The 19,284-nt window shown below is 43.6% G+C and overlaps 2 protein-coding genes across 3 annotated transcripts; both read right to left on the bottom strand.

The window, feature by feature from the left end:
* Nucleotides 1-910: 910 nt before the first annotated feature.
* On the bottom strand, nucleotides 911-1,469 carry LOC118592509 (40S ribosomal protein S15a-like). Its single transcript, XM_036201545.1, has one exon. It carries the CDS (start codon nucleotides 1,392-1,394, stop codon nucleotides 999-1,001), a length of 396 nt encoding a protein of 131 aa, XP_036057438.1. The 5' UTR covers nucleotides 1,395-1,469; the 3' UTR covers nucleotides 911-998.
* Nucleotides 1,470-4,736: 3,267 nt separating this feature from the next.
* Nucleotides 4,737-19,240, bottom strand: Noa1 (nitric oxide associated 1). Of its 2 annotated transcripts, XM_036201647.1 has the most exons (7): nucleotides 17,848-19,240; nucleotides 16,485-16,649; nucleotides 15,326-15,531; nucleotides 12,797-12,928; nucleotides 9,763-9,879; nucleotides 7,054-7,171; nucleotides 4,737-5,048 (listed from the first exon to the last, which is right to left on the bottom strand). In XM_036201647.1, exons 1-7 carry the CDS (start codon nucleotides 18,986-18,988, stop codon nucleotides 4,849-4,851), a joined length of 2,079 nt encoding a protein of 692 aa, XP_036057540.1. In that variant the 5' UTR covers nucleotides 18,989-19,240; the 3' UTR covers nucleotides 4,737-4,848. The 2 variants fall into 2 exon arrangements, with proteins under 2 accessions (XP_036057540.1, XP_036057541.1); XM_036201648.1 differs by lacking the exon at nucleotides 4,737-5,048 and having other exon boundaries at nucleotides 7,109-7,171; nucleotides 15,328-15,531.
* Nucleotides 19,241-19,284: the final 44 nt, after the last annotated feature.

Below are 19,284 nucleotides of genomic sequence, written 5' to 3'. Positions count from 1 at the left end.
GATTCAAGAAAGAGGAGGTGTTCTGAAGATAATCTGGATATATTGAGGAGTATTAACTGATCTTTGACATGAAGCACTAGGTTCCTGCTCAGTGAGGAGAACAACTTGGCTCAATCTAGACATCTGCAGGAAACCAGGCTCCATCTCCAGTTTTTGAGGAGTGATTGATCAGGAAGCAGGCACACAGGATCACATCTGGTCTCTGCTTTCCTCTGGTTGCTACAGGAAGCGAGGATGGCAAAGAGCATGAACAATTTAGACTCTGGGAGACTACACATGTAAGTCCTGATGCTCATGATGAACTAGAAACACAAAGTTTTTAATTTTGTGTTTCTGCCTCAGGCCCCTGTACTTTTATACTGCTGTAATTAAACATCATGACCAAGGCAGCTTACAGAAGGCTTTATCTGGGCCTGTGGTTCCAGAGAGATAAGATTCTTTCACCATCACAGAAGGGAAGAGTAGTAGCGAGTACCGGGCCTGGTGACAGAGACACCCAGAGCTCACAGCACAAGCCAGAAGCAGAGCAAACTTGAAATGGTGTCCGTCTCTAAGTTCTCAAAACCTGCCCTCAGTGACACTTCCTCCAGCAAGGTTACTGCAAAGCCTCCCCCAATAGCCACCAACCAGGAACCAAGTGTTCAGATGCCAGGGACTAGAGGGGACATCGTATTCAAACCACCACAGCCAACAAACAATAGGTCAGACCATGGACAAAATCTTTTGAAACTGAGCCCAAATAAATCTTCCTTTAAGTTCATCTTCTCTAGATATTTTTCAGTTTTCCTTATGTGTATGGGTGTTTTGCTTGCATGTATATCCATGCACCATGTACATGCCTGGTACCTGTAGAGGCTAGGAGGTGTCCAATCCTCTGGAACTGGAATTAACACACAGCTGTTATGTTCCATGTGGGTGCTGAGGTTCATACCTGGGGCTTTGGAAGAGCAGATTTTTTTTTTCCTTCACAGTCCGTGGAGGCTTTTTATTAATGTGTTTTACATCTCTAGAAAGAGTCCCAGGATTTTTCCTCCTGTGTGTTTTCGTCTTACTTCTTCATGGTCCGTAATGCCAGCTGAGGTTGTCAGTACAATGAAGCCAAACTGACAGGATGGGAGCAGATTGTTCTGCCATTTTTCTAGGTCTTTGAGTTGCACATCAAATCTAGGGCTTATCACTCTACACTTGTTCAACCTGCCTGTGAGGTTCACAATTTTCCAAGCTCTGTGGTCATCAATAATTTCAAACTCATCAATGTATCCATGCTTCATCATCACAGTTAGGGACCTAACAGTGACTTTGGAGCAGGGCCTGATGAGGACCTGACTTTTGCCTCTCTTCTCAGCATTGTTGATGCTCTTGAGAGCATCAGCCAGGACATTCATGTGCACCATGGTGCCGGCACGGAAAGATGGCGGAAAGGACTTTAGGTTTTTTGGGACAAGGTGTAATAGCTCTGCCTGTCCTGGAACTGGCTTTGTAGACCAGGTTGGCCTTGAATTCACAGATCTATCTGCCTCTACTTCCTGAACACTGACATTAAAGGCATGTACCACCACACTGTGTTGCAGTCAAGTGTTCTTAAAAGCTGAACCATTGCTCCTGCTATTTCCCAGGTGTTTTGTAACAATGATAGAAAGTTAGCAGCATGTCTGCCTTAAAAGTTGGTTAATGTAGAAAGTAACAGCTTATTATATAAAGTATGCTAAGTCATAGGTTTCATCTGTTTGCGCCAAGTTCTTGTTGAATTCTGCTTCTGTCTACCAGCTGTTGGGACTACAAGTCTCTACTACCTCACCCATCTAATTTATCTGATTAGTATTCAGCTTTTCCTTCTGTTCTTCTCACATAAATTAATTTAAATTGCTGGCACATGCCTGTAATCCCAGCACTAGAGAGAGGGCGGAGTATCAGGAATCCAGGCCGGTAAATAAATAAAGCCTAAATTATATTTTTTTTTCTGTTAAAAAATAGTAAAATGAGGCCAGGCATGGTGGTGCACACCTTTAATCCAGCACGTAGGAGGCTGAGGAACTGCCTTCACCAAATTCCAATAGAACTCACTTTGAAATACTGTACGGAGACAGGTGTGGTGGTGAGTGCCTATAATGCCAGTTCAAGAGGCTAAGGCAGGAGGATCTTATTTGAGGCTAACCTGGGTTACATGTGACCTTGTTCCCAAACCACCACCATCCTTTCCGCTCGCCCTGAATAAACTTGCTAGTCTGCCTCAGTCTCCCTAGTGCTGAGATAATAGGTGCATATCCAATGCTGGCTTAGAGTGTGAAATGCGTTCGAGTTCTCACATGTTGGATGAAAACAGGGGTCTCACTAGTTCATTTTTGGCCCAGCTTATCCCATGGCCATGTACATCAGCATTAGGATCTAGCCACATGCCACTTCATGCCATATGTTTATTGTACCTAGCTGAGGCAGTCTTCATGGGAATAACAAAAGCTTTACTGACTTGTTATATATGCTGTGTACAGGCAAAGTTAGGAAATAGTTTGTCTGTTTATCATACTTGTAAAACAGACCTCTCATGCTAGAAAGAGCCTGAATCCTTTTATTTAAGATTTTTAATTTCATGTACAGTTTGATGTATTTTAGGCTGACCTCAGCTCTATGTAGCCCAGGATGACCTTGGATTTGGATTTCTGACCCTGATTTTACCACGAGTGCTGGGATTACAGGTATGTGGCACCATGCATGCTTTATGTATTGCTAGGAATGGAACCAAGGACTTCATACATGCCAGGCAAGCATTTTACCAACTGAGCTACGTGCCTAGCCATTCATTTTTGAGACCAGGTCTTACTCTGTAGACTTGAACTCATGGAGGGTTGACTGAGTTAGCCTCCTAGTATTGAGATCCCAGGCATGGGCTCTCATGTTTGACTAGAAGTGTAAGGTACATTTTTGTTTTCAATTTTTGCTCCAGTGTCTACTCTCTCTTGCTAAAAACCCTGTTTCCTCCTACACCTCTCAGCTCCCTTGTGGGTGTGGCCTTGTGACTACTGGACAGTAGCTAATGTGTGGAACATGTCTTTCCTCCTTTTGAATAGGAAAGTTGTCTGCTTTCCACATTTTGTTCCATTTCATTCTTGTTAGGAAATGATGACAACTTGAGTTGCTATCAAAATCTGAAGTGTCCATTTTTTTCCCCTTAATTTGTATGTATAGATATATTTGTTAGCATGTATGTCTGTGCACCACATGCATGCCTGGTGCTTTGGATCTTGTAGGGAGCAAAGGAATGCCTGAGTGATAAGCATTGTTTGGTACAGACACAGCCATGTCAAGGACCCATGGAAGTGACAAAGCCCTTCTGTGGGGTGAGGTTTGGAGAGATGGCAAAGCCTTCCTCTGGTTTGGGTGTGAATGTTGGCTGTGTACAAGAACACTAGCCACAGCAGCTTCCTCCTCCAGGCTTCCTGTAGTCTGAGACTGCTTCCCTAGAGACCTCCTGTAGAGACTCGCTAACTCCTACCCCTGTTGTATGTAATAAACCCTCTGAAGTCCAGGTTGTGCTGTTGGTGCTGCTCCATCAGAGACAACACAGCCCACCTGGAATCGGCTCTTCTGTCTTCTGTCCTTTTTCCATTCCCAGTTTCTTAGACCAAACTGTAGGATGAGGCAGATCTCCTGGAAGTGGGGTTACAGATGGTTGTGAGCTGCCATGTGGGTGCAGGGAATTGAACCTGCATCCTCTGTAAGAGCAACAAGTACTCTTAACAGCTGAGCCATTTCTCCAGGCCCTTATTTTGAACTTTGTTTTTTTAATGTGCATTGGTGTTTTGCCATGAGTATCAGGTTCCTTGGAACTGGAGTTACAGTTGTGAGATGCCATGTGGGTGCTGGGAATTGAACCCAGGTCCTCTTGAAAAGAAGTCAGTGCTCTTAACTGCTGAACCATTTCTCCAACCCGTTTTTGTTTTTTCCCTTCTTTTTTTCAAGACTGTGTTTCTCTGTAGCCTTGGCTGTTCTGGAACTTGCTCAGGAGATCAGGCTAGCCTCAAAAATCACAGGATCTGCCTGCCTCTGCCTCCTGAGTGCTGAGATTAAAGGTGTGCTCCACCACTGCCAGGCTCATTTTGAGAGGCTGTGGAACTGGAGACAGGAACTAGTCTTTGAAGGTTACAGCCAAACTCCTGGTTCTGGTACTCTATTTCCTGGTCCTCCAGATGTGAATGGCTGTTCCCTGCCATCATGTTCTGTTAGGGCCAACTCTGGATTGAAATTTCTGGGACAGAAAGCTAAAATAAATCTTTCCTCCTTTAGAGAATTTTTGTTGGCTGTCTTGATAACAATGATTATGATCCTTGGGTGACTACATGGAAGGTAGCCACTGTATTCTGGGGGATTAGGTTGTTTGTTCATGCTTTGTCAACCATCCACTCCAAATAAAAGAAATGAAACCTGGTCTCCATGAAAATCTGAAGGAAGAAGGTTTCCTCTTATATATACTTGGACCACAGATATGTATATCCTCAAGAAAAAATAATTTTTATTTATAAATAGTATATTATCAATAAGCATAGCCTCAAATAGTTTAGCTCAGTGGTAGTGCTTGCCTAGCAAGCACAAGGCCCTGGGTTCGATCCTCAGCTACACACACACACACACACACACACACAACAACAAAGTTCACTTTTAAGATCTTTAAAAATGATAGGCCTCTGTGTGTCTACTATTATACGTAATACAAATTTCAACATATTTCAATATTGTTACTATTCATTGTGAATCCAGGGCTGCCTCACTTATCTTTATTATTTTTATATTTAATACAGATTTCAACATATTTCAATATTGTTACTATCCAGTGTGAATCCAGGTGTGCCTCACTTATCTAGTTTTCTTCACCAGATTGTATATCAGGGACGAAGGCTTCTTGGTTTTATAGGCCACACTTTTCTTGATGCGCTGTCCTTTGACGTGAACAATATACGGCAAGACAGGGGGCTGGACAGTCAGAACAGTTCCTTCTGGCGTGTAACCTCGGAGATGCAGTGTGCCCTTAGAGTAAGGAGTTACTGCAACCCAGCCTGAGACATTTAAGAGAACAGAAAATGCTGCCATCAATCATCTCAGTAAGGAAATCAAATCAAAGCACACAAGACAGGGGATGGTTCAGGAGGTAAAAGCAATTGTACAAGACTGACAACCTCATTGCAATTCTCAAGACTCACATAAAAAGCTAGATGTGAACCAGGTGGTGGTGGCACATTCCTTTTACTCTAGGAGTTGGGAGGCAGAGGCACGTGGATCTGTGAGTATGAGGCTAGCCTGGTCTACAAAGTGAGTTCCAGGACAGCCAAGGCTCCGTTACACAGAAAAACCCCATCTTGTAAAGCCAAAAATTAAGAATTAAAAAAAAAAAAAAAAAAAAAAAAAAAAAAGTGCATATTGTTCTTGAAGAGAACCCAAACACACTGGGTGGCTCACATCACACATAACTCCAGCTATGGGAGATCTGATGCCCTCTTCTGGCCTGTGTGGAACCTGCACTCAAGTGCACATACCCACACACAACCACACATTAAAATAAATGAGCTGGTGTTTCAGAGCATGCCTTTAATCCCAGCACTTAGAGGAAGAAGCAGGAAGATCTGTGTGGTATCAAAGTTTGTGTGGTACATAGTGAGTTCCAGGTCATCCAAAAAGTAAGTGTTACCTAGTGAAGCCATCTCAAGAAATAACACCCCAGATATGGTGGAATACATTTGGACCTCCAGTATTCCTGATGTGAGACAGAGAAAGAAGTACTGGCTAGAAGCTTGTGGGCTAGCTAGCTTGGAATCTGAATTTAAGTCACAGAAATAAGCCTCAACAACTTGGAAGGCAAGGACTGACCTACACTAAATAAAGTCCTTAAAAACATTATAATGAGCCCGGTGGTGGTGGCGCATGCCTGTAATCCAAGCACTTGGGAGGCAGAGACAGGCGGATCTCTGTGAGTTCAAGGCCAGCCTGGTCTACAAAGCTAGTCCAGGACAGGCTCCAAAGCTACAGAGAAACCCTGTCTCGAAAAACAACAATAAAATATATATATATATATATGTGTGTGTGTGTGTGTGTGTGTGTGTGTGTGTGTGTGTATGTATATATATATATATATATATATATATAATGAAAAGTCATGGAATAGACTTGTGAAAAGTACAAAGACATTTTTAGAACAAGGTACATTTTATAAATAAATGGGTGTGTCTTAGAAGAGGGCATGTTTCTATAAACATATATTCAAGTTAGTAATTCTCTGTCTTTAAAAAAAATATTTTTATTTTATATCTGTGTGAGTATGTCAGAGTACTAGATCCCTGGCTCTGGAGTTATAGGTGGTTATAAGTTACCTGATGTTAGTGCTGGGAACCAACCCAGTTTCTCTGTAAAAGCAGCAAGTGCTCTTAAAAAAAAAATTTTTTTTTCTTTCTTCAAGACAGAACTCACTCTAGACCAGGCTGGCCCCATCCACCTGCCTCTGCCTCCCTAATGCTGGAATTGAAGGCATTCATCACCATACCCAGCTGTAGCAAGTGCTCTTAACCACAGAGCTGTTGGGCAAGGTTTTATTCTACAGCTCAGGCTGGCTTAGCACTTACTATGTAACACAGGCTGGCCTTGCACAGAAGCAACCCTCCTGCCTCAGCTGAGTGACAGGATTATAGATGTGGGTTACCATACTAGTTTTTTTTTTTTCCTTTCCCTCCTTAAGCCTCTTAAATGCTGAGATCATGGGTGTGCCACCAGAATCTCATGTAGAATAGACAGGCTTTGATCTTCAGCCTCCACCCTGCATATGCTGGGATTTAGGCATATGCCACCATACATGGCCTATGTTCTGCTTTTTAAGAGCACATTACCAGCTAGGTGATGATACCAAACACCTTTAATACCAGCACTTGGGGAGGCAGAGGCAGGCAGTTCTCTCAGTTTGAGGCCAGCCTAGTCTACAGCCCGAGTTCCAGGACAGCTAGGGCTACACAAAGAAGCCCCATCTACAAAGAATCAAAAAGAAAAACGAGTATCACTAACCAAAGAGTCTGTTACCTGCAGAGGAGAACTTGATATCAGCCACTGCTGCAGACTCTCCTCCTCCTTGTAGGGTAATGTCTTCAGCCACGAGGGGAGGGAACTCGGCCATTCGCTCTTTCCCACCCATTGGAACCTTCCAATAAAACAACAAAATGTCTGAATGGCTCACACTCTGATCTCAGCACTCAGGAGGCAGAGGGAGGTGGATCTCTCTGAGTTCAAGGCCAGCCTGGTCTACACAGTTGAGTACTAGGCCAGTCAGGGCTGGATAGTGAGACTCTGTCCTAAAACAAAACAAACCCCCAAACCCACTAATTGTGGCTGGATATGGTGATCAAAGCCATAATCCTACATTTGGGAGGTTAGGGGAACGAGTTTGAAGCTGGTTTAGGCTACAGAAAGAGACTTATTTTTTCCTTTTTGTTTTTTGAAGTAGGATCCAATGCTATTTTCTTTCTTCCTTTCTTCTCCTTTCTTTTCCTCTCCTCTCCTCACCTCTCCTCTCCTCTCCTCTCCCCTCCCCTCTCTCTTTCTTTTTCTTTTCCCCAAACAAAGTTTCTCTGTGTAACAGTCCTGGCTGTCCTGGAACTCACTTTGTAGACCAGGCTGGCCTCGAACTCACAGAGATCTGCCTGGCTCTGCCTCCCAAGTGCTAGGACTAAAGTAAAAATGTGCACCACCACCGCACGGCTCCAGTGCTATTTTCAAACTTGCTGGGCAGCCAAAGGTGGTCTTAAACCCCTGATCCTACTGCCTTTGCCTTGCAAGCGCTGGATGATAACATCATGCCCTCTTGGCTATCTCAAAAAAACAAGACAAAAACTAGCTTATATGGCATTAATAAAATAAGTATATGATGGATAAAAATGCATAGGAAAAAAATCCTTCAAACATTCAACTGATGAGCATAGACGCTCTGTAAAGAGATGAAGGTTACAGGTTCCAAGGCCAAGGGCCAAACATAGGGCACAGCCTTTGCTCTCTCTGTAAACATTTCAGACCAAGAGAAACGGGCACTTTTATGTTTGTTAATCACGAAATGTTAGTCTAAATGTTAGTTACACTTAAGAAATATAAATAGGGTGCTGCAGAGATGGCTCAGCAGTTAAGAGCATCTGGCTGCTCTTCCAGAGGTTCTGAGTTCAAATCCTAGCAACCACATGGTGGCTCACAACCATCTGTAATGAGATCTGGTGCCCTCTTCTGGCATGCAGGCATGTATGCAGACAGAACAGTGTATACATAATGAATAAAATTAAAAAAAAAGAAATATAAAATAGTACATAATATTCTTATTTCTGCCAGGTGGTGGCGGCACATGCTTTTAATCCCAGCACTCGGGAGGAAGAGCCAGGCAGATCTCTGTGAGTTCGAGGCAATGGTCTACAGAGTGAGATCCAGGACAGGCACCAAAATTACACGGAGAAACCCTGTCTCCAAACCCCACCCCCCAACCACCAAAAAAACACCTCATTTCTTCCTTAGACTTCTCTTTTCCTCTTGTAATCCTTATAGGCTATTTCTGTTTTTTGATTTATTTATTTGTTATGTATATGGTATTCTGCCTGCATGTGTCCTTGCGGGCCAGAAGAGGGCACGAGATCTCATTACAGATAATTGTGAGACACTATGTACTTCCTGGGAATTGAACTCACAACCTCAGTGCTCTTAACGCTGAGCCATCTCTCCAGCCCCCACAGGCTTTCTTTAATTAGGTAATGGAACGGCTGGATCTTCCTTTACAGCTTGTAGCTGCCCCACTAATTAGGAAGCTGACCATTTTTCTTTCATGTGTGTTATCAAAATGGCTCTGCTTCTTATTGTTTACTCAAGAAATGATTATGTGACCCTCAAATTTTTATTTATTTATTTATTTTTTTGAGACAGGGTTTCTCTCTGTAGCTTTGTGCCTTTCATGGATATTGCTGGCCTCAAACTCACAAAGATCCCCCTGACTCTACCTCCAAGTGCTGGGATTACAGGCGTGCACCACCACTGCCTGAATTTTTATATTGCCTAAAGCTTTCTGTTGGATATATACAGCTGTACAAAAACAAAGAGATTCAGATTCAACATGAAAAAAAAATAAAGTTACCATCAAATGTGTGTGTTTCTTTTTCCTTCCCTTCAGATAGAAAAGCCTGGTTTCTGTCAACACGTGGATTTTTTTTTGCAAACCCTGTGTACAGCCTTGGATCTGATTCTCTGAGACTGCAATAGACTTCCAGCTCCTGTGACTTGTTTTTCACCTAGCTTGACCAATATGATTTTCTCTAGTAATGTGACTATCAGGCACTTAAAAAATGGCCTGAAGCTGGGTGGTGGCGGCACGAGCCTTTAATCCCAGCACTCGATCCAGGACAGGCACCAAACTACACAGAGAAATCCCATCTCAAAAAAAGAAAGAAAGAAAAGTGGCCTGTGTAATTAAGGAAGCACATTTTACATTTCATGTCTTTCTTTCTAACTAGAGTACTTAAACACAGATAGCTATATGTGGCTAGTGGCTAACATACTGGACAGTGTACCACAGAGAAAAATACACTGCCATGGCTTTTGTTGGCTCAGACCAAACCAACACCCCTTTTCACGTAGAATGCATTCTTGCTTTATAGCTAGAATGCTCAGAGACTGAGGTGAGATGAGTGCTAGCTGAGGTAAACTGATTGTACACAGGCTCCATCTGCTACTGTAGCTGTGCAGCCATCCAGTTGCATTGCTTACCAGCAGTAACTCATGGCCTGCGTGCTTCTCATACAGAGCATCTGCCTTGTCCAAAGAAGTGATGTGAATAGGAAGGAAGTTGGAGGCCACAACTGTGAACCAAGCTGACTGATCTCCCTTAAGAAAGAAAGGAAGATGTTATTTTACAGAACAAACAACTGGGGAACCTTCACATTATGATGCACAAATTAAAAGAGGAGAGAGGAAAGCTGGGTGTGTGGTGCCCACCTCTAATCCCAGCAAAGGAGGTAGAGCCAGGAAGATTAGGAGTTAGTTCCAAGACAACCTTAGCTACAACACTGAGTTTAAGATCAGCCTGGGGTACAAGAGACCCTGCCTCAAAATAACAACAGCAAAAAGAGGACAAATAGAAACCAAATCAAGTCCTCTTGCAACTGTAAGCAAATTATACTAATGTCTTAAAGGAGGGCATAATATAATACAGAAATAATATATTTTAATGATTCCTGTAAACTGTAAAACTAAGGAGCTGTGACTGTCTTGGTGGCCAGCATAACACCGAGGGGCTAGTTTTATATCCTACAATGAAAAGTGGATAAAACCAAACCAAACCAAACCAAACCAAACCAAAAAGCAGTTTGGAGTCTCAGTCTTGCATTTATGTAAGGAATATTTTCAATTATATCTAGTCTCATGTTTCTAGTACAACTGTTTTTTACAAAACCACTCCTTGGTCCTTGCCTTGTTGGAACTGTAATGTATTTGGTTGTAGCACTCTATTTTCCCAACAATTGTGATTATGTGCCATAAAAGATGGAAATTTTGAGTGTGTACTGTATGTGTCGTAAAACTGTGAGTCAGTGGGTGGAAGTGAGGTTCATAAGTGTTTGATTGTTATGTGATGTCTGAAGGAAAACTTGCCAAGTTTCAGGCTGGAACACCATTGGAATAACTGTTCAAAAAGAAACTGCAATTACATGGTAGCTTTTCAGAGTTTTGGTAAGAACTGAAATGTCTGTGTACCTACCCTCAACCAGTGAAATCTCAGTTGTGGAAAAACAACAACAACAAAAACCAAAATGAACAAACAAAACACCTAAAAATCCAGTACTGAAAACAATAAGGAAGGACGGAGAGATGGCCAGCAGTAAGGAGCATTTATTGTCCTTGTAGAGAACCTGAGTTTGGTTCCCAGCACACACATCAGGCAAACTGCCTGTAGCTCCAGGTGATCTCACATCTTCTTGCCTCTTTGGGCTCCAGTACACAAATGATACACAAAAACACATACACATAAAACAAGTAAACCTATCTTTAAGAAGAAAACAACAGCCGGGTGGTGGTGGTGCACACCTGTAATCCCAGCACTTGGGAGGCAGAGGCAGGTGGATCTCTGTGAGTTTGAGGCCAGCCTGGTCTACAGAGCTAGTCTAGGACAGGCTCCAAAGCTACAGAGAAACCCTGTCTCGAAAAACAAAAAAAACAAAACAAACAAACCCTCCCCCCCAAAAAAAACAACAACAGACTCAAAACCACAAAACCACCAACAGGGAAATAGCCCATTCTGACTGTCACTATGCAGTTAGGTTTAAAATATTAACACCATGACTTTAATAACATGTATAAGGGTTCTAGATATTACATGGCTAAATTTTCAACAAAAGTCAAGAAATGTTCTTTGGCAACTAGCTGTAAGTTGTATCTTGTTGGGGGGAAATATATATATATGTTTCATTTTCCTTTTTTCTTTCAACTTTGGAAGAAATGGAAAGCAATTCCCTAAGATTCCCAGAATAATGCTATGTAAGTGAACACTAAGCAAAATAGTATAGTCTATCAGAGCATACATAGAAGTACAGAATTTAATGGATACTAACCTTAGGCCTAACTAGATATATAATTTCCATGTGAAACAATATAGGAAATGGATAGTATTTTTTTTTTTTTTTAGCTGAGGATCGAACCTAGGGCCACTGAGCTAAATCCCCAACCCAGTATCTCTTCTTAAATGCTAAGTAAGCTACAGTGCCAGGCGATGGTGGCCCATGTCTTTAATTCCAGCATTCAGAAGGCCAAGACAGGCGGATCCCTGAGTTCATGGCCAGCTTGTTCTACAAAATGAGTTCCAGGACAGTCAGGGCTACACAGAGAGACCCTGACCTGAAAAAACAGAAACAAAACCAAAAACCAAAACCAACCAACAACAACAACAAAAAACCCAACCAGAAATAATAACAACAAAAAAGCTAAGTTACATAAGTGATCCACTATCCTATCAGTGGTAGTTTTTGTTTTTTTAATTATTTTGTTTTTGAGACAGGATCTCACTTTCTAGTTCAGGATGGACCACTGAGATGTACAGTTCTGCCTCTGGAGTGCTAGGATTAGAGAGTGCCATCAAACCCACCCCCCTCACTTTGAAATAGGGTTTCTTAAAAATTAAAAAAACTTTAGATTTACTTTAATTTTTAAAATTATGTGTATATATGTGCTTATGTGGGGCTAAGTTCGATGAATGCAGGCACCCAAGGATTCCCAGGAACTATAGTGGTGGTGAGCTGCCCAGTGTGGGTGCTGAGAGCTGAACTACATTCCTCTGATAGGGTAGCAAGCACTCTTAACTGTTGAGGTATCTTCTCTGGCACCAATTTTACAGATTTTAACAGAGTATTGTTCCCTCTTTTTGGCCCACTTCTTTCCCCAATTTTTACTGTAAAAATTTGTGTATGTGCAAAATAAAACAAGCAACAGACAGGACTTAGTTATATCAATATTTTGTCAATCTCTTCATGTATCTGTGTTCCTGAAGGGCATTCTAATACTTATTCATTTTTCTTTCTTTCTTTTTTTTTAAAAAAGATTTATTTATTTATCATATATACAGTGTTCTGCCTGCACATATCCCTGCAGGCCAGAAGAGGGCACCATATCTCATTATAGATGGTTGTGAGCCACCATGTGGTTGCTGGGAATTGAACTCAGGACCTCTGGAAGAGCAGCCAGTGCTCTTAACCTCTGAGCCATCTCTCCAGCCCCTACTTGTTCATTTTTCAATAGCATAGATTTTTCTTACCTGTAGGAAATCTATTCGGGCTATAGCACCCAAAAATAGAACCATCCTTGGTTTGAGAACAAAGGTTCTTGGTACAATAGAATGTGTTGGCAAAACAACATCTACTTCTTTTTCTGTTAGAAGATTTAAAATCTGTAAAGCAAAGGACAGTACTTATTTAGAAGACTACTTTCACTCAACATATGTTGTGATTTACTTATAAAATTAAGTACTAAAAAAATGTTCAGATTTTATGATAAACCAAATTATGTTCATTAGCCACACATAAAATTATATGTTATCTCTAAATTAACTATTATTCTACTCCTTTCACAGCTGTGTATTAAACAGGCAAAATAACATGATAGGTGTGTAAGACTTTCCTCTGACAGTACTACTCCTCCAAGTGTCAAAATTGGTGTGTACCCCAAAATACTGTTGGGTCACTAAGAATGGAAATGTATGCTCAAGGATCCAGGTAGCAATAGCTCCAGCTTTAAATAATGGACAATGTAATCTCAGGTCCTAAGGATTAAGCATTCAAGCACCAGATGAAAAATGGTTCATACCTAGAAATCCCAGCTCTGGGAGGCTGAGGCAGGAGGACTGCCATAGTTCTAGGCTAGCCTGGACTGTGTAGTATACCCAAGACCCTGTCTCAAAAAACAAAAACATCCCGCTTCTCCAAACCAAACCAAACGGCAAAATGGTCCTTCTACTTTCGGAACAAGTTCATAACTTGAAGATGCTATTTCTCCTGGACATTTCTTAGAACATCAGTGTTGTGCATCTTGGCTTGTTAGAACCAGAGGCTATTTTGTTTTTTAAAGATTTGTGTATGCCTGCACTTGGGTGTCTGCAGAGGCCAGAAGAGAGCATTAGATGCCCTGGAACTAGAGTTATAGGAGGTTGTGGGTACTGGGAACTGACTTGGCTCCTCTGGAAGAGCAACAGTGTCTACAGACCAACAGCAGGCAGTATTAACCACCAAGACATCTTTCCAACCACAGGATCAAAGTTATTAAAGAGATTGAAGAAAAACAGAAAAGGAAAGATAGAGGTTACCAGATTCTGATAAGATTTAAGGAAGATGAAATTCATTAAAAAATGAATTTATAATAGCTAAGCTATGGAACCAATCTAGGTGTCTATCAACAGAGGAATGTATAAAGAAAATGGGTTTTATATACATAGGAAGTTTGAATAGCCATAATGAATGAAGTTACATTTTTTTTTTGCAGGAAAATGGATGTAAATGGAATAAATATTAAGCAAATTGTGTGCACCATCATGCTTAGCTAGATTCAGCCTGTTCAGCTGGAACCTCCAGCTCACTCCTGCTTGATCCAGAAAGCCCCATTTCTCTCTCTCCAAACCCCATCCTCTCAGAGACTCTCCAAGAAAGAAAAGGCCCTCAAAAGCCCAGTTCTGCATTCTTGGTGGCTATAGTAGCTCCTCTCCTGAAGTTGCCAGCAGCCCAAGTTCCCACCTAAAGACCATATGTGAGCACAAACCCAACTTGTGGCAGACTCATCATCATCCCTCACCTACAGGCTATAAATGCTCCCTGCTTTTAGTTCAAGCATGTGACTTCTCAGGTCCCCGATCCCTGGGGCTGGAAGACTCATCTGGGAGTTGCTTTGCTGAAAACCGTTCTTTTGCTTTTTCAATTCGGCCTGATCTGGCTTACTGTATTGGCAGAGAAAACTACTACTGCCTTACAGAAAACCTATTATTGGCTAAATTTAATTAGACAACAGCTAAGTTACCTGCGAGACAGTGTAATTTGAGTAAAAGGTTGGATAGAGGCAGGATAGGTGGAATTAACCTTATTCTAAAAATATGGTCACCTGACCACTTAGAATTGGAAGTATTTCAAGATGTGTCAAGGGAAATATATACCATGTTTGTTCCACACAGCTCTAAAGAACAATGGGTACAAGTTACTGAGAGACTTTCAGTGCAATGCAAAGAGCAGGCAAAAAATAGCTGAAAGCCTGGGAGTGCAAATGACATTGCTCTGATAAGTTGTCACTTCAGCTCAAACTATCTGACGTTATAGCTGACATGTTTTCAAGGGAATTCAAGCTAGGAAGCTGGATTGTAATATTTATAATTTCTAGCCTTAAAAATAAAGGAACCTATAATACATCTCCCTAGGGTAATAACCACAATGTTAATACTGTTGTTCGCCTACAGGATGACAACTAAATGGATACAGAATCTGACGGCACGTAGAGTCATCTTTGAACTGCTTTTATAAAGAAACTGGAATCGCGGCTTTTTTTTTTTTTTTTTGGTTTTTTCAAGACAGGGTTTCTCTCTATAGCTTTGGAGCCTGTCCTGGACTAGCTCTGTAGACCAGGCTGGCCTCAAACTCACAGAGATCCACCTGCCTCTGCCTTTCGAGTGCTGGGATTATAGGCATGCGCCACCACTGCCCGGCTTGGAATCGAGTTTTAAGATGGAAGCCCACCTCTTGTTTTCGGCCAGTTAAGACAGTACATCTATAATGAAAAGTAATATTGCTAAAAGAAACCGAATACGTACACAGTTTTCTTTTGTAATCCCGGGGGTGTCATAAAACCAGTGGGCGTTTTTCACGTCTTCTGGGGTCAGTTCTACTTGTCTGGTACGTTGGCGCATGGCCACAACAGGTTCATTTCCCATGTCAAAGGCCAAGGAGTCAACATCAAATTCAAAGGGAATTTCTTCCTTCTGTTCTGTGGAGTGCCAGAATGTTCTCCCAACTCTTCCTAGAACAAATTAAACTGAGGTTATCAGACATTCCTTTAATGCTTTGATTCTGGGGCATATGAAAATTTTTTGTGATGGGTACGTAGTTCAAGATGGTGTTAGATTTATGATTTTTCTCTCCTCAGCTTCTATAGTGATAGGTAACAGATCTCCCCTTCTCTCACACACACATATATACATACATATATGTATTTTTTAAAAGATCTCATGTAGTCTAGGGTTGCCTCAAAATCACCATGGAACTGAGGTTTTGTTTTGTTTTGTTTAAATTTAAATTTCCTAAGTGTTGTGATTACAGGTGTGTATCTGACACTCCTGAAGACCTCCCCACCTCAGAGACAGGGTCTCATTATGTAGCTCTGGCTGTCTTGGAACTCTCTATGTAGACCAGGATGGTCTTGAACTCACAGAGATCTCCTTGCCTCTGCCTCCCAAGTGCTGGGACTAAAGGCATGCACCACTAGGCCAAGCCTTGAAGACACCGTTTACGTGTATAAATATGAAACTGTGGGATGAGGACACTTTTGTCTTCTTTTTTGAAGGTAACGTGAATCATTCTCTTGCACGGTCAGTTGTGTTTCAGGCTATGTTAGTCAGGTGGTGCTAGGAATCCCTTTTTTTCCATTAATGAAATCAGAGGAGATCAAGGAGATGGACACCTAGCTGGAGACTTCACTGCCTCCGCTAGTTTGGGTTTCCCAGCAATAGTAACCTTTCCTACAAGAAGCCTAGATTCCAGATTAAGGAAGGAGTCTCTTCCTGCAGAAATTCTGGACTAGGGAAAGAGTCTCTTCCTGCAGAAATTCCAGACTAGGGAAGGAGTCTCTTCCTGCAGAAAATGGCTGCACTGCACAGTTCTAGACCACTTTGTCATGGGCCCCACAATGGCTGCACTACACGGTTCTAGGCCACTCTGTCAGGACGAGTTTCCCTACAGAGGGAGGATGCACACCTACTACGTAGCCATGCTTTTTCAGTTGGGTGAGCTGACTTTGTTCTTGCTCACTAAGGTCTTCTTCAGCTTTGGTCGCCTCCTCTTTAAGCCTTTTTTGTCTTCTGAACATCCTGTAAGGTGTTGGGTTGCAAATAGGAAACTTCAGTAGGTTTAATGTAGTACCTGAAATACCAAGAGTAAGTGTTTCAAAAAAGACCCCAAACATTTCTGATTTATTTGATTCACGACAACACAATGTAATTATTTCCACTTTACAAATGAGGAAATAGGCCTAGAGACTGGTGGTTCACAGGCTCACTCAGAATCTGAGTACAAATTTTGCAAGTCTGTTTTACCCACTTCACCATTCGTCCTCCAGTACATCCAGGGAGGTATGGCCATAGGCAATTTTAGGTATGAAGTGCCAAAGGGCAGCTAATAGAAGTTAAACTCTGGTTTGAAGGGGACAAATTTCTGTTGAGCTAATTCCTAAGACTGTAGCTCTCCAAGTACACACGTTTCCCCTTAGCTTCTTCCTTCAGACAGGCTCTTGGTATGCATCCTCAGGCTCTGCCTCTCCAGGGTTGTGATGACTGACAGACAGATAAAACCACCATGCTAACCTATTAGTTTCTTTAACTCAGAACACTGACATTTCTTCTCGAGAAATCTCCACACCAAACCCCATCAACTCTTTCATATGTCTAGTATAACAGTCCAAGAATAAATAAATCCAAGGGGTGAAGAAGGGTCTTTACAATAAGAACACAGATTCTTCTTTTGTACAGACAGTGGCTTATGTATCTACCTCACAGTAGCCTCCAGCTATGTAGCAGTCAATGGCTTTGATAACCTCCCGATCCTCCTGTCTCCACCTCCCAAGTGCTGGGGATACAGGAGTTTGCCACCACACATCGTTTATGAGGTACTGCATACTAACTCAGGCTTTGGGCATGCAAGGTAAGCACTTTAGCAACCAAGCTTTGTCCCCAGCCCCTCTAGAAACATTTCTATTAGAAAATCAGACGTGGGGCTGGAGAGATGGCTCAGAGGTTAAGAGCACTCTTTCAGAGGTCCTGAGTTCAATTCCCAACAACCACATGGTGGCTCACAACCATCTGTAATGAGATCTGATGCCCTCTTCTGGCCTGCGGGTATACACAAGGGCAAGGTACTGTATGCATAATAAACCTTTAAAAAAAAAAAGAAGGAAAGAAAATCAAACGTATTGAATTCGCAAGCACTAAACTGTCACAAGAGATATGAGCAAAGTGGGGATAAAATTTTTAAAGGGACGACTCCAGACAACTCAAGATGAACATTTAAGGGTAGATGTACTAGGTACCTGGGTCAAGCCTATTTCTCAACAACGTGACCTCACCTGGCCAAGGGGAGATGGTGGCCCTGTCGATGGCTTCGGAACCCTTGGCGGTGCAGTAATCAGACTCCAAGAGTGTGTTAAAGAGAGTGGACTTGCCAGCGTTCGTGGTGCCCACCAGGTAGACGTCGCCGCGGTAGCGCCAGGAACGCTGAAGCGCAGAGATCAGTTCTTCAACTCCATAGCCGGTCTTGGCGCTGATCAGCCGCACGTCCTTGACAACGGTGCCGGACCTGGTCGACGGATTCCGATTCTTTTTCTCGTCCCGAGGCTCATCCCCGGCAGCGTACTGTGGTCCTCGGTGGCCAGGGGCCACCACGAGCCCGGCGCGGATGCAGTCTTCCCACAGCCGCTGCCGCAGCCGCTGCAAGTAGCCGGGCGCGTCCTGGGGCAGCAGATCTACTTTGTTCCCCAGCACGAAGACCTGCTTGGGGCCCACCAGCTTGGGCAGGTCCGGCAGCAAGGCGTCCGGCAGGTCGAGCAGGTCCACCATATAGAGCACCAGAGCGGGCCCCGGCCGCCGCAGCGCCGCGCTCACTAGCTCCAGATACTGCTCGCGACTCACTTGCAGGCGCAGGGCCCGTCGGTGATGCACCAGCAGCCAGCAGCGTTGGCACACGGTCCGCGCCCGGCCGCCGATCGCCTGGGTCGCACCGCGGAACTTGTCCTCCGGCAGGTAACCGGGCAGGCTGGGGTGCTGGCAGTGCAGCTCGGCCCCGCAGCCCGAGCAGTGGATGCCGCTGGGCGGCACGGTGGCGTCTGGAAGCTCGGGGACCTGCAGAGTCCGGAGGCCGGCCCGCAGCTTCTGCTGAAGCCGCTCCTCCCGCCGCTGCAACCTCTGTCGTTCCTCATCCTGCTGCCGCTGCTGCAATTCCCGCAGCTCTCTCAGCTGTTCCTCGGGGTCCTGCTCCAGGACGTACTCCGGGAACAGAAAGCGCTCCTCCGTATCGGGGCCTTCTTCGTAGTCCTCAGTCACCGTGGAGCTAGGAGGAAGCCGGCGGCCCAGGGATGATGAGCTCTGGGAGAAAGCGGCCTCACACTTCCCTCCCAAGAGCCATCGTCCAGGGCCGTGGCAGGCGGCGGCTACCGTCGGGCCCCGCTGGAACACGCACAGCAGCCGGCGAACCAGGCGCGCTGGCAGCATGCCAACGGCCGCGAAGGAGTCGGGGCCTCGTGCGAGTTCCCGCGAGGCTCGTCACTCAGGAGACTAGACGCAAGCGAACTGTCCAACGGCGAGACTAGTCCTCGATTTCTCGCGATGAGAGCTCCGAGACCCGAGAATTCATCCAAGCCGTGCAGAGGCGCAAAGTAGAGCTGGGTAGGCTGGAGAGCGTGCGTCCGTGCTCAGCCCACGCCCAGAGCTCCTCTTTCATAAATCTACTGTACACAGAGCAAGTGTCATTTGTGCAAAAGCACTAAAAAAAAAAAAAAAAAAAAAAG

This window comes from Onychomys torridus, chromosome 10, assembly GCF_903995425.1.
Source record: "Onychomys torridus chromosome 10, mOncTor1.1, whole genome shotgun sequence".
In the NCBI taxonomy this organism is placed as follows: Eukaryota; Metazoa; Chordata; class Mammalia; order Rodentia; family Cricetidae; genus Onychomys; species Onychomys torridus.
This window is presented reverse-complemented; position numbering and strand designations above follow the sequence as displayed.

Excerpts from the sequence above, each read along its gene's own strand:
- LOC118592509 (XM_036201545.1), bottom strand. The coding sequence starts at position 1,394 with ATGGTGCACATGAATGTCCTGGCTGATGCTCTCAAGAGCATCAACAAT.
- Noa1 (XM_036201647.1), bottom strand. The coding sequence starts at position 18,988 with ATGCTGCCAGCGCGCCTGGTTCGCCGGCTGCTGTGCGTGTTCCAGCGG. Across the intron at positions 12,929-15,325 it reads GGATTACAAAAGAAAACTGT|ATTTTAAATCTTCTAACAGA; the intron begins GTACGTATTCGG and ends TTTGCTTTACAG. Across the intron at positions 9,880-12,796 it reads CCCGAATAGATTTCCTACAG|GGAGATCAGTCAGCTTGGTT; the intron begins GTAAGAAAAATC and ends TTCTTTCTTAAG.